The 15,357-nt window shown below is 44.9% G+C and overlaps 1 protein-coding gene across 2 annotated transcripts in view; it reads left to right on the top strand.

Moving 5' to 3' along the window:
- CGAS (cyclic GMP-AMP synthase) overlaps positions 1 to 15,357 on the top strand; it is a 207,728-nt gene that overhangs the window by 109,407 nt on the left and 82,964 nt on the right. For both annotated transcript variants that reach the window (XM_069235685.1, XM_069235686.1), the window contains exon 3: positions 8,801 to 9,049. In XM_069235685.1, coding sequence (XP_069091786.1) covers positions 8,801 to 9,049 — 249 coding nt within the window. The remainder of the gene's footprint in view (positions 1 to 8,800; positions 9,050 to 15,357) is intronic.

The raw sequence follows: 15,357 nt of genomic DNA on the forward strand, positions 1-15,357 counted from the left end.
TGACTTTGGAGGCGCATAATGCCGAGATCTTGTGAGATCTGGTTCATTTATCAGGTGGAAACCCATAGGAGGCACAATTCAACAGGTGAGCGCTTATTCTGCAAATAAACAACGCATCTCAGGGGCACGTGGAAAAAAGGATACACACACATACCCCCCAAGTGCAGAATTAACCAAGAGTGCTTTATATTGCCAATGGTGGGAAGCAGAGGGTCTGTGTCTAGGAGGTGCAAGCCATCACCAGAAACTCAAAAAGAAAGGACACACACCATACAGGCAGAATGGATGGTGACAGCAAGGGGCTAAGCCTATCCTCTTGGATCGGGCAAAGGCAGAGGGTCCATTCACTCTGCTCTCAGTATAGAGTTAGTGATAGGTAGAAATATCTAGAAATCATTTGTCCTGGTTGGACTGTTTATACTTTTCACCATGTTTATCATGCCGGTAACGTAGCTTTGTTTTATCTGCCTAATAATTACAGCTCAGTCTCTCTATCCAAGACTACGATTGTTTCAATAAATGTATTGAAAACATATCTCATACCTCTCTCACCTGGGCATGCATGAGTTAAGCAATTAAAGTCTAAGATCTGTTTTCGTGGGGGATAAGAGTGTCATGTTCAGGTTGTTGTAATAACCCTCCACACCAGTAAGGTTTGGGGTTTGGGTGAGGAACTGTGAGCTAGCCAGGAATTGGACCAATAGCCTCTGATGGTGTGGATGGACTCAGTCCCCACATTCTGAACTATTGTCTTCCTAATACACTGTCCTATCATTTTAGTAGGAACTGGATTCCTCCTGGCTTGCTAGGCTCATCTAAGCCTTCTTGCTTTATTGAAAGCCATGTTGATGAAAACCATTCAAATGCACTTTGGCTTTACAGTAGTTTTGGTAGGGAGGGGAGATTGAGAACCATAGAGGGTCACAAGTAGGGAAGGGAGATGTCCGATCTGTCACCATTAAACTCTTTGGAGCATGCTAAAACCTTATGTACTACCTATGTAGTGAGGGTGCTATACTAGGATACCACTCCACTCATGTACCCAAACACTACTCAGCCACTTACACTAAAGGTGAATAAGACTTAACAGTTTTAGATAGGGACAGCTGGTAGGCATACTCCCCACTGGGGTCCACATAAGAACACCTCTACTCCATGACGGTTCTTCTGGCCCAACCATTAGTTCATGCCTGGCTCTTTTGTGGGGATGCTAGTAGCCCATTATAAAAGTAGTATCTCTTTGAGTGTACTCCTTTCACCAACAGAGTGTAGACCTATGTTGGTGTGCAAAATCAAAAATCTACTTCTCGAGATTCGTGATGCAAGTCTCCAAACCTGGTTATTTAGAATGGTAAAATAAGGATCAGTTTTGCATATAATTACTGCACCAGAGGCTTAAAAACCTCCAACCTTTAAAAAAAATGTTCTATCGATGAAATAAATCTGTGAATAAAAGGCCAACAGTGGAAGAGTTGTTTTACCATCTAGAGACCATGAAGGGCTGAAAAATCTTACTTTGTGTACTGATGAACACAATAGTGGATGTGAAGGTCTGCATCTATAAAATGGCACTAAGCCATGGTAGAAACCTTTACCTTGAACATGCTGAGAAAAATAGTGATTACTCTTCCAACAGATGCCACTCACACCAACTATCAGTGCTACTGAAGGCACAAATGGAAGGGAAATAAAGCTATTTAAAAAAGGAGGTAAATAGTGGCATGGCTCCATCTTCCCCCATGTAAAGTATAGTACTCTAACATCCTTGTAGTTACTGTATGTTACAAGAGCAAGGATGACCCTGTAAATGAAGTACAGTCCTGCATCCTCCAAGAGTGTATGAAAATCTTTGTCTAAAGTTCTATAAAAGAACGTTTATTTCTTATATCGGGAGTCCCCCTTTTTACCACCTATAGAAGTTGAATCTGTGCCAGTTTTCATATAGAATTGATTTAAGCTCATTTACTTATAATTTGCACTCTTTGCTGCTTAACTTATTCATGGCATGTTTTGTGTATTTGGCTACTAATTCCTTATATAACATTTTCAAACAACAAAGCTTGTCTGTCTTTCTTACAAGAATATTTCAGCATTGATTACTGAATCTTGTTAACTAGTAACAGTGATGGATCCAATCTCGGAGTAACAAAGTCCTTCTAAGGACTACACCGCTCCTAGTCCTAGCCGTTGGCGTGCCTTATGAGCAGGATCATTTACAATAAGTTTACATGCTGATACACCTGTGTTTAGCACTGTGATAATTGCTCTTTTTTTGTACTTTTGCATTTTATACAGATTATAGCTTTAGCAATTTGAGAACTAGGGATGAATTTGTATGAATATTATAACAACCTGTCATTGCCAAAATAAAAAATGTTTTATAAACTTGAAAAATAATATCTACAGAAGGGAAAACACAGATAATCAGTGATAGAAATGGGGTCTCTACTTGGCAGTCACTTTGCACCCTGTCCAAGTAGGGACCCTCAATGTAGTCAGGATAAGGGAGATACCCGCTCAGGCAACCCCTGCTCACCCCCTCGGTAGCTTGGCCGAGCAGTCAGGCTTATCTCAGAACCAATGTGTAAAGCATTTGCACATAACACACTGTTGAGACGGGGCACTCACCTGAAAAGCAGGATGTGTGCAGGGGTGATGGTATGCCCCCGACCTCCTGGAACACCTCTCGGCACTTCCTGGTGGACAGAGAAACCCCGGCAGGTGTCCCAAAAGGAAAGGGGGAGTGGAAGAGAAAGAGACAAAACAGTGCCACGTCTTGCCGGTCCAGCCAGGCACCCTGTATCTTCGGGGGGGCAGGTCATTGTTGACAGAGTGATAGTAGAGTTAGTGAACTCAACTTCCTTGAAACTGAATATCTCTTCCTGATACGGGCCCGGGAGCGGTAGAAGAACACCAGGATGCTCCAGCACTTTTCTTGGATAATAATAACTGTTGGCACAATTACTAACACTGCATTACCAAAAACCCAAATTGAGTACCATAACAATAAGAACTGCGATACTAGGGCTGGCTTCACAGAGATTCACTGTTGCACATTACAATTAGAACTGTGGTTGCACTTATCATGCACAAGAAAGACAAACAAGGGCATTCATTATATCACATATACAATTCCTGCATGCATAGGGTTAAACTAAAAGGAACAAAAACAATCCAAGAAATAGAAATGTCCTACTCTGGGTTCAAACTGTTAGGGTGGCACCGTTTGGTTTGATTTCACTCTGTGTGTGAAAACCCTTCAAAAAGCAAATTCCTCAAACCTGAAACACAGGCATGGATGACACAATTTAAATCCAAGAGTTATGATATTAGAGAAAGGAAAGTCACGTAAATGCTCTTTTAAATTTGCACTGTCACTTTTTGTAGTACTTGAGCTCAAACTGATTTCCTGAAGCACATTTAGGCAAGTAACTACAATAACAATGTAGAATGTTCAGAAATGCATTTGTCTCTTCAAGAAAAGCACTCTGTCAAAATACGAGGTCTGAAATACACCAGCTGTTTAAGGAAAGCGCGGTGCTCAAAGAACAAACACCCTGGAGAATACTAGTCACTTAGCTACCGTCTTTTCCGGTGTGCTGGAGGAATGCCTTGTGTCAGCTAGTACAGGAACGAAGAAAAAAATTGCCTCAAAAGTCCTGAATATGAGGATGACAGCAGGGGTCAGACTGCCAAGTCAGATGCTGAGATCAGGAAGCAAAACAAAGCCAAGCGGGGAGGCATGCTTCACTCTGCTATTTATAGCCAATCAGGAAAGCAGTTGAGATGAATCACCACGCCCAATTAGAAGCACATGTCTACACCTGCCCACATTAGCAAAGAAGCATTGGTAAACCAAGCACTGATAAAACCAATTGTGTAACACAGCATATTATGTTTACTTAGAAACATGAAGGTTTAACCAAGAACAGAGATATGATTTAACCTTAATCCCTGGGATGCTGACAGATAACGTAGGAGGCACCTTCGGAATTCCTGACACACACAGTAACCCAGTGAAAACACTACAAAAGGACACCACACCAGTTTGAGAAATATAGCCAATATTTATCTATTTAAAACAAGACCAAATACAATACAAATCCAACATACAGTAATAAAAATATGAATTCTGCAAGATTTACTCAAAAATACAGTTCCTTAAAGTCAATAGCTCCACCTGGGGCTATTACGGCGTCGTGATCTACAAAACCAACAGCTCAGACCGGCTGCGGCGTCGCGGGCCAGCTACGGTATCGGGAAGACCTGCAAACAGTACCTTGGCTTTGTAGGGTGTCGTGATCTTGCGGTGAGCTCCAGAGAGCGGCGTTGCTGTAGTTGCGGTGTTAGTTCCAGAGTCAGTGCAGTAGTCATCGGGCTCTTGAAGTCACACGTGTTGCAGATCGCACTCCGGGTTGATGAAGTCAGGCGCGCTGACGTGGATGGCGTTGGGGCTGCGGTGCGAAGCGGGACGATGCGACGTGCAGTGCCCACAGGTCACGTGCAGGCAGCGGCTCGGTGACGGCATCCAGCAGCGTCGGTGAGACCAGGGCTGCAGTGTGAAGCGGAGCAGTGCAACATGCTGTGTCCACAGGTCATGGTGCAGGCAGCGGCGTCCTCGTTGTGGAAGCACTGTCGTCGGTAGGGCCAGGCGAGCGGTGCTGGACAGGACGATGCTTCGTGACCTTTGCGAGCAGTGTCCACAGGCCACGGTGCAGGCAGGGATGCCTGGTGATGACACTGGATTCGATGGTGTTGGCGTCGGTGGACCGGGGCTGCTATGCAGGACGGAATCGTGCTTCGTGCTCCTCGCGAACGGTGTCCACAGGCCACAGTGCAGGCAGTGGCGCTGATGTCAGCAGGGACGGTGGCATCAGGGCGCCCACAGGTTGCGGTGCGAGAAGCTTCTTGGTGTAGTCATCTGAAAAGGGTGTCAGTGAGACCAGGGTCGCAGTGGGAAATGGGGCAATGCGACTCCCTGTGGCATCGGTAGATCACAGTGCAGGCCAGTGGCGTCATTGGTGGCACAAAACACAGTACCCAGTGCTCCAGGTGAAGGAAACTGGAGTCTTTGGTGTCCCTGAGACTTCCAACAGGAGGCAAGCTCTACTCCAAGCCCTTGGAGAACTTTCTGAAGCAGGACACACAGCAAAGTTCACCCTTTGCACTCTATTAAGGCAGAAGTAGCAACTGCAGGCCAGTCCAGCAAAGCAACACAGCAAAGGGACAGTACTCCTCCTCCAGCTCTTCAGGTCTTCTTCTTGGCTGAGGTTCCTCTTGATTACAGAAAGATTCTTAAAGTCTGAGGTTTTGTGTCTTCTTCGTATACCCTGTTCTGCCTTAGAAACTGCCTTGGCAAACTTCAAATCAAAGTCTCAATTGTTTGCAAGATCCTTCCTTGTCCAGGCCAGGCCCCAGACGCACACCCAGGGGGTCTGAGACTGCACTGTGTGAGGGCAGGCACAGTCCTTTCAGGTGTGAATGACCACTCCTCCCTCCCTTCTAGCTCAGATGGCTCATCAGGATATGCTGGTTACACCCCGCCTCCTTTTGTGTCACTGTCTAGAGAGGTGCAAAACAGCCCATCTGTGAAACTGACTGTTTTGCTTTACTTCTAACTGAACCAAGATATACACACTGAAAGGAGACAAAAAGAATCTCTGGAATGCACTTCTTAATCTGAAGAAGACATTTATTATAGATTTTTGCAAGGTTTGTGAAGGAAGGTTTGCATAGTAAAAAGTGTACTTTCAAAATGTGTAACAACAATGTGAGACCATGAATAGAAAATCTTCAGTCCATAAACAGTAAATATATACACGCAAGGATACAAACACTTATATTGATATTTATAGATATATATACAGTACATACACAATGCAAAGCAAATAATTAATACAAATTCATCACCGTAGGGCCTGTCAGATACTTCATCTTTCTCATGCCAGCAAGAAGATGACCCCGTTCAACTTCGAGAAAGAAATCCTCACCCTCAAGGGAACAATGTCAGACATTTGACGTCCAATCTTGACCGAGGACTTGGAATTCATCGCTACTGAGCAGGGCCTTCTTTTTATATCTTAAACAACCACAAAAGAGCCTTCTAGAAGGCCCTCCCTCTCAGATGGAAATAATAAAAAATACTGGCTAGTTTAGGTAAACTTTGAAAGGAATGCTTTGGGAGCTGGCCATCGTCCCAAGGCACGCCTCCCACACTAGCTTGTTACGGCCTTATCGTACTAACTGCTCACCTCCTACATGTTGTGTACCAGCCCTAGCTCTTCGGTGAGAAGGAAAAGCATGTAGAAGTAGAAAAACACATTGCATAACATGTTTACACTGAAAAATACTTTAACGTGGCGGCGAAGCTAAGCTGAACACAAAATGGAATCTAGGCTGAATACAAAATGGAGTCTGTAACCAGTGACCACTAAAGTGACAATAGGCAGCTAAGCCGGGTGCAAAGCGGTGTGACACGACATCAGTGGTCAATACTCAAGTAACATTACTCTGACCCAGACAGACAATCCACAAACAGGCAGAGTCATAGAATGGTTTAAGCAAGTAAATGCCTACTTTCTAAAAGTGGCATTTTCAAACAGACAATTTGAAAACCAACTTCACTAAAAGATGTATTTTTAAATTGTGAGTTCAGAGACCCTAGACTCCACATTTGTATCTGCTCTCAAAGGGAATCTAAGCTTTAAGGATATTTAAACGCAGCCTCCATGTTAACCTATGAGAGAGATAGGCCTTGCAAAGTGAAAACCGAATTTGGCAGTATGTCAGTGTTGGACATAAAAACACGCTAGTATATGTCCTCCCTTAAACATACACTACACCCTGCCCAGGGGGCTACCTGGGGCCTACCTCAGGGGTGCCTGACATGTAGTAAAAAGGAAGGTTTAGGCCTGGCAAGTGGGTACACGTGCCAAGTCGAATTGGCAGTTTAGAACTGCACAAACACACTGCAGTGGCAGGTCTAAGCCATGTTTACAGGGCTACTAATGTGGGTGGCACAACCGGTGCTGCAGGCTCACTGGTAGCATTTGATTTACAGGCCCTAGGCACCTCCACAAATATGCCAGTCATGGGTAAACCAATCAACAGTACAATTTACCTAGGGAGCACTTACACTTTAGCACTGATTGGCAGTGGTAAAGTGCGCAGAGACAATAAACCAGCAACAACTGACCTGAAGAACTAGGAGGAAGAAGCCAAAAGGTTTGAGAATAACCCTGCAAAAAAGGCCATTTCCAACAATCTGTTGTTATCCTCCCAGGATTGGTGGTGAGCTGCTGCTAGCTTTTTTTACATGGATGACGGTGATATTAAGCTAATCACTCGCTGTCTGGCTTATGGGGTACTACCTGGTCAACCACTTAAGTACTAAACTCCAGAAAAACAAGCTATTGGTATCTGGTAGGAAGACATTTTGTTTTATGCTACTGTTTGTGTAAAGACTGGACAAGTGTCTATTACTATTTTGTTATCTAATTAGATGCAAATATGGTTTGCTCTCTGAAGGATAGACCATAAGCTGCAAAGACACTGCCTCTCCCTTCACGCCAGCCACCGGTCTTCAAGGCTAGCATGACTCACTGCAACTTTCTTCTGGGACGGCGAGCTTTACCTCAGTTGATTCAGCACAACACTCTTATCCCAACAGCAAGGCAACTGACACTGCTGTGGCTGTGTCACCAGCACTCCTAGCGTTATTGCAGGGGCTTCAAACTGGGGGGTGCGCCCCCTAAGGAGGACTTCAAGTAATCCCAGTGGGGTGCCAGGCTGTGGCCAAAGAAAGCATCATGCTAATTACAGGGCTTTGTTTTAAGCTGAAAAAAATGAGCAGCAGGAAATCACTTTGTAATGGGCCATCACTAACATGTTTTGTCATTTATATCCAAGCTGGGAATATGTGTCAAAAGGGAAGGAACTTCAAATACTCTTCAAAACCTCCACCCTTACTTCTAATAATCACATTGTGGATACTTTTACATGTTAGTAAGGCCTGCCTGACCAGAATGGTATGCTTGGCATCATCTATTTATCTGCATTTTTAAAACAGCATTAGAGCTTAACTGCAATGCTTAAATAAGTGTAGACATATTTAAATATTGATAAGTTCATAGAATAATTGTGAAAAATTCAGATGAGGGCCTGATTTTTTTATTTATTGGGATTATCGCAGCGTTAAAAAGTTTGAAGACCACTGCTTTATTGGACCCAGATACCTAGAGATCTTGAACGTCTCTCATGAGACTGAATTAGCACAGCATAATACAAACTGTAAGATACACACACTATTCCACCAGTAAAACAGAGGTAGAATGCTTGGTTAACTTGAGGATACATTTGTGTAATTTTATCTTGAATTCCCAACGAGCAAACCTCCCACTTAGCATTGAAGATGGAAGAATTCTGTTCGTAAACGTTTTACGTTCTTCTGTGCCATACAGCTCCTTACAGTCAATGCATGTTCACTTAATATAAAAGGTCTGATTCATTGTATTGAAAAAATACCTTACTTGGGCAATCCTAATGTTGAGTTAGATTAGTGCTGGTCTTATCCCACATCAACCTCTAGTAGTTTAAACCCTTACTGCTCAACCCAGCTACCCCTTGAAAGTCAAAGCCAGAAAGAGACCTGACATTTCAGTGAGCTCATTGTCTTTGCCAGGGACATCTGGATGCTTGTTTCAAGGATTGACACCAAGTTGTTCGGGCCCCCAGATAAGCATACTGGCTGTCTTAAGCAGTATGAATTGTTGCTTAATTTTAAGTCTTGTCTCCATTGTAGGAAAGGAAATCTCAATGAAAAGAAAACAGACTGGATGCCCTGCCATCACACTTCTTATTAAGAAACCAGAAGGTGAAATATCAGTGGACATCGTTTTAGCTTTAGAAGTGAGGACATCGTGGCCAGCTAGCACTAAAGCAGGGCTGAACATTACAGAATGGCTCGGTACCAAAGTAAGACAAGATTACAGAAGATTCGAGCCCTTTTACCTGGTTGCAAAAAGTGCAAAGGACGAGCATATGATAAAAGGTAACTTTTTTATATTTATAATGTGTTTTTGATATTGCACGTACAGTCTTTATAAAGTCAATTCTTAAAATGTGTATTGTTTAACACACAAACCACTTAAACCACGTTATTTGAATATCATATGTAAATATACCATAGTCTTCCTTTGGAGGTAACAGCCTTTCGGACACTTCAAGAGTCGGGTATAACAGGCAGAAAGGGCCTTATCCCCTCATTACTAACCCAAATGTCAGAAATACATCCGAAGGAATCAAAAATTCCTATTGCTTGCCTTGCCGGTGGCTATGGTATTCAGGCTCAGACTGTTGGGACTTTATAGGTGGGTAGGGTATGGCTCAATGCCAGGGCAGGGTGGAGAACTGTGATAAATCTCCTAATCTGCTGACCTTGGTTGGCAGAGAGATTGATGGGGACTTTAGGAGTGGAAAGTATGGACTGCTGGCAGGACAGACTTCCCCCAACCCATTTTTTTTAAAAGAAAAACTCTGGCTTCTAATGGGATATCTGGCCCTGGAGGTGGCGATACAGCCTGATTCCTAGGTGGGCCGTCCCCGCCTGACTTTTTTTGTTACACATATAAAAATGACTGGTGGCTTGTGGCCCCTTCCCCAAGTGCAGAGTAGGATTAAACATTTCCCCCGATTTGCCCGTCTCTGGGATGACAGGAGTACTGTTGGGGTTTTTAGGGCTGAGAGTAATACCTGGATGAGCTAGCTCCCACCCCATTTCTTTTTTATAAATGTAAAAAAGGATGGTGTTTAGTGGGCTTTTTGTAACCGCCCACAGAGCAGAATGGGAATAAATATCCCCTCCAGCCTGACGTATTGGGGCCGGGGGCAGAAAGACTTTTGATGCTTTTAGGGGTGAGGATTCGTCCAGATGCCAGGATGAGACGACCTCCATCCTAGGCAGCACCAGGATACTCTTGCGGGTGACAGTGTTATTTATTTACAAATATACATAACATTAGTTTTTTTTGTTTTTAAATCGCTGACTTTTAGTGGGGGTGTTGTTTCCATGGGTGGGATAGATTAGTGTACAACTTCGTAACAAATGGGAGTATTAGTTGAAGGGGGTTGAGATGAACCCACTTCAGACATTAATCACATTCCTAGATAGGATGAGCTACCAAAGTTACTGAATTAACCTGGGCTTAACCCTCTAGTAGCTTCCCACAAAGCTGTCAGACTTAACTTGGAGGCTATGTGTAAAGTAGATATGTAGTATTCAAATAGTAATAAAGTAAAAACATAACACAAGAACAATCCCAAATGAATATAGAAAAATAGAGCACATTTTAATAAATAAAATAATACCAAAACAACAAAATAGTAAATAGAACCGGAGATATGTATTTTTGAACTTGACATAACAATAGGCCCAAAAACATAAAGCCCCAGTCGTAATAGTGTGGTTGCACTATACTAGGTCAAAGTCCAAAGCTAAGGCTGACTGCGATGGAGCGCGGCTCGGAAACAGAGACCACGTTCCTACTGGTGGAAAGTTTACCTTCTGACTCAGAAATTGGTCACCGATGAGTATTTGGCAGGGCAAGTTGCAAGCTGGATCTGAAGTGGGGCTCAATGATGACTGGTTACTGAAGAGCAGGGTCCTGGTATGGTGGTCAGCAAAGGTGGGAAAGTCCTCTGCGTCGTTCAGATGCTGCTCGGCACAATGTTTGTGAAGCCCTGGACATTCAGGATGAGAAACCTTTCTGGAAGTCAGACTCCTGCAGCAAGGCAAACCAGCAAGTTGAGGCCAACCAGCAATTTGATGGCTGTGGCTTCAATGGCAACCCCAATCTCAGTCAGTTCTAGAGGCAGAAAATTAGGGAAATGTTCCTAAGTCCCACTTCTTGCAGTTTGAGGCCAGGAGGAGTACACTCTAACATCAGCCAATGGTCAAGGACCTGGGAGGCATCACTTGGTAGTTTGAACACACTCCAACAGAAGGTAGCAACAGGGTCAAAGGCTTCTACTATGGAGGCTGCTTGTGTCACTGTAGTCCAAAAAGGAGATCGCCAACTGACTATTGGAGTTACTTCTGAAATCCTATTTTCAAGGCAAGCAGGTCTAGTCTTCGTTTGGGTTCTTCAAACAGAAAAGCAGTCCGTCTTGTGAGTTTTCATAGGTCCAGGAGTGTTCTGAGAAGAGGTATGTGGGGTCCTTTTTAAAGCCCAATTCCAGCCTGCCAGTAGAGGGCAAGCCTTTGTCTTTCCTCCCTCAAACCAGTTTTGGTCAGTTGCTCACCCCATAGGGTTTGAAGCCAGCCAGACCAGAGAGGAGAGACAAAACGGAGGCAGGCCTAGGTATGAGCTATACCTACTGTGAGAAAGTAGTCTCTTTCTGGCATGGTCACCACCCCCCCCATTTTTGGCCTATTTGTCAGTGTGTTTGACTGTGTCACTGGAATCCTGCTAGCCAGAACCCCAGTGCTTATGGTTTTTGGCCTGTTTGTCAGTATGTTTGACTGTTTGACAGTATGCTTGACTGTGTCACTGGGATCCTGCTAACCAGGACCCCAGTGCTTATGCTCTCTCTCTTCCCAAATTTGTCACTACATACTGGTAACCCAGTATGTTATTCCAAATTGGCATACTGGTCACCCCGTATAAGTCCCTAGTATATGGTATTTAGGTACCCAGGGCATTGGGGTCCCAGGGGATCCCTATGGGCTGCAGCATTACTTTTGCCACCCATACGGAGACCATGCATAGGCTTCTGCAGGACTGCCATTGTAGCCTGCATGAAATGGTGCATGCACCCTTTCACAGCCATTTTCACTGCACCAGGTCACTTATAAGTCACCTATATGTCAGGCCTTCCAACCCTGAAAACTGGGTGCAAAGTACCTGTGTGTAAGGGCACCCTTGCACTAGCAGAGGTGCCCCCACATCATCCAGGACCATTTTCCCGGACTTCATGAGTGCGGGGACGCCATTTTACACGTGCACTGGACATAGGTCAATACTTATGTCCAGCTTCACAATGGTAACTCTGAATATTGCCATGTAAGGTGTCTAACAGCTGGGAATTGTACCCCAATACTGATTCTAGTATTGGTTGTACAATTCCATGTACTCTGGGGGCTCCACAGTGGATCCCCAGTACTGCCATACCAGCCTTTTGAGGTTTTCCAGGCAGTCCCAGCTGCTGCCACCTCACAGACAGGTTTCTGCCCTCCTGTTGCTTGACTAGCTCAAGCCCAGTAAGGCAGAACAAAGCATTTCCTTTGGGAGAGGGGTTTTACACCCTCTCCCTTTGGAAAGAGGCATCACAGGTATGGGAGGGGCAGCCTCCCAGAGCCTCTGCAAATGCTTTGAAGGGCACAGATGGTGCCCTTCTTGCATACTCCAGTCTTCACCACTTCAGAGACCCCTAGCACCTGCTCTGGTACGAAACTAAACAAAGGAAAGGGGAGTCACCACTCCCCTGTCCGCCCAGAGCTCCTCCAGAGTGTCCCTGGGTTTTGCCATCTTGGATTTCAAGGTGGTGGGGCACTCTGGGAGCATCTGATAGGCCAGTGCCAGCAGGTGACATCAGAGCCCTCTCCTGATAGGTGCTTTCTTGTGTAGATAGCCAATCCCCCTTTCAGGGCTATTTAGGGTCTCTCTTCTAGGTGTTTCCTCAGATTCGAATTGCAAGACTCCAGCAGGAATCCTCTGCATCCTTTACTTCCTCTTCTACTCCCTGTCTTCAGCCTGCACCAGAAGAACCAAAGGATTCTCCCGTGGAGTGAAGGAGTCACTTCCCTGCTTCAGAAGCACCTCTCTGCCGCCACGACCGGTTTCGTGGGTCCCTTTCCAGACGACGAGCGTGGATCAAGCAACACGAGTAGTGGACTAAAGTGACCCTGACAGTCCCAAGGTCCAGCTATCCAACTTTGGTGGAGGTAATAGCTTGCCTCCCCATGCAAGACAGTTCCCCAGTGCACTGCATGATTTGCAGTTGCCAAGGCTTGTGTGCGACCTTCCACGAAGCTCTCCGTGCACAGCACAGCGTACTCCAGCCCACAGCACTTCTTTCTGTGACGCACAACTTCCTGGGTGGTTCTTCGGCTGTGTGGGATCCCTTTATATTGTGCTGCGTGGGCCTCCATTTGGATCTTATTTGTCCCTGTGCTGTGGAACTCCTGTGCCCACTGCCTGGTCTTCTGTGGCCTCTCTGAGTTGCTGGGAGCCCCCTCTGTCTCCCTTTCCTGGGTAGAGGCCACCCGGTCCCTCCTGGTCCCGGGCAGTGCCATTTTCCACTAATGATTGCTTTGCGTGTGCCAAGGCTTGTTGGTGGAATCCAGCGACGCAAACCAGACTGCAATCATCCATCCAGCGTGGGACATCTTCTGCACCAACCAGGAACCTGTATCTGTCTTCTTTGGTGCATCTTCTCACTGGTGGTTCCACCTTTGCACCTTCATCCGGGTTAACAGCGGCTCCTGTTCTCCCTGGACTCTTCAGTGCTTCTTGGACTTATTTCCCTTCTTCCACAGGTCTTCAGGTCCAGGAATCTGTCATTGGTGTCTTGCAGTCCCTTCTGGTTCTTGCATAATCTTCTATCACGGCTTCTTGTGTTATTTCAGGAAACTTACAGTGATTTACTTCTGTTTTCCTGGGCTCTGGGGTGGGTTCTAGTACTTACCTTTAGTGTTTTCTTCCACTCCCAGCGCCCCTCTACACACTACACTTGCCTAGGTGGGAAACCAGCTTTTGCATTCCACTATTTTAGTACTTGGTTTGTGTCCCCCCTATGCCCATTGTAACCTATTGTGATTTTCACTATTTGCAGTTTTCTAACTGTTTTTACAGCTCTTTCTGCATTCTACTGTATATACTGTCTATATTACTTACCTCCTAAGGGAGTATAATCAATAAGGTATTTTTGGCTATGTGTCACTAAAAATAAAGTACCTTTATTTTTGTAACACTGAGCATTTTCTTTCATGTTTGTGAGTACTGTGTGACTACAGTGGTATTGCAAGAGCTTTGCATGTCTCCTAGATAAGCCTTAGCTGCTCAGCTACAGCTACCTCTAGACAGCCTGGCTTCTACACACTGACTAAATTTCCCTAATAAGGGATAACTGGACCTGGTATAAGGTGTATGTACCTTTGGTACCCACTACAAACCAGGCCAGCCTCCTAATTCTACCATTAGCAAGGTATGCATCCTTTGAAACTCTGGAAGGGGCTGGACACAGCCCCCAGAACAACCAGTCTAGAGAGGAGCCCCCCCTTCCCAACACCCTGAGCCCTTTTTCCATTGTCTGGTAGCAATACACATTTCACCACGGAAGGCCCGTCATGGGTCCGGTGACTGCTGGACACTGGCAGGAAAGCCTTTTGACTTTACACAGAAAAGTTACAACTTTCTAAAAGTGTAATGTCCAAAATAGTTACATAAAATCATCTGTCTTGAGCATTACATTGGATTTTATATTGCTATTAAAATTAGTCCCAAACGTATTAAATGTAATAGTGTAAACCAGTGTTAACCTCTGGGTGAGCCAGCCTTGCCACAGTGAAAAATGACTTTGGAGATTTTGTACTGCCAGGACATGTAACATTTTAAATATAAATGTCTTACTTTTTAAATACCATGATCCCTATACTATGGGCTTTTAAGGCCTACTTTATAGGTGACATAAAAGGCTTATTTTGCCAGGTCAAAATGGCTGTTTTAAACTGCACACCCAGGCTGCAGTGGCAGGCCTGTAGATGTGTGTCACCGTGCTACTTTTTTGAGTAGCTCAATGAGTGCTGCAGCCCACTTGTAGCATTCAGTCTACAGGCCCTGTGTACAAATGATACCATATATTAGGGCGTTAGAAGCAAATTAAATGTGCTAATCAGGTGTATACCAATTTTAACATGTTTGAAATAGAGGGCACAAACAGTTTACCACTGGTTAGCAGGGGTAAATAGCACAGAATTCTACTGCAAACAGAATTAACGTTCAGTAAAAAGAGAAAGCCATCAAGGATAACATTGCAGGAAGGGAACATTTCCAGTAATCCCCTCACTCACTCTCCCAAGGGGGAATAAAGTCTGAAGATGCTCTTTGTTATAAAGGTGGCACTCCACCATGCGTACGGGGGTGCCCCCGTTCAAGACTTCCTGGTTGCTCGTGGGCAGAATCCTGCTTGTGAGTTATCATGTAGCGGCAATTTTCTAGCAGGGATCCACTAAGAAGAGGCACTGTTGGACGGTGGACAATCTCCACCATTGTGATCAGTGCTCGGGGACTGTGTTCTTTCCCCAAGCACTGATCACAGTAAAGGCAGCCAGACTTTATGCGTTCCCTTTCACTCTGACAT

The sequence above is a fragment of the Pleurodeles waltl genome, chromosome 5, assembly GCF_031143425.1.
Source record: "Pleurodeles waltl isolate 20211129_DDA chromosome 5, aPleWal1.hap1.20221129, whole genome shotgun sequence".
NCBI lineage: Eukaryota > Metazoa > Chordata > Amphibia > Caudata > Salamandridae > Pleurodeles > Pleurodeles waltl.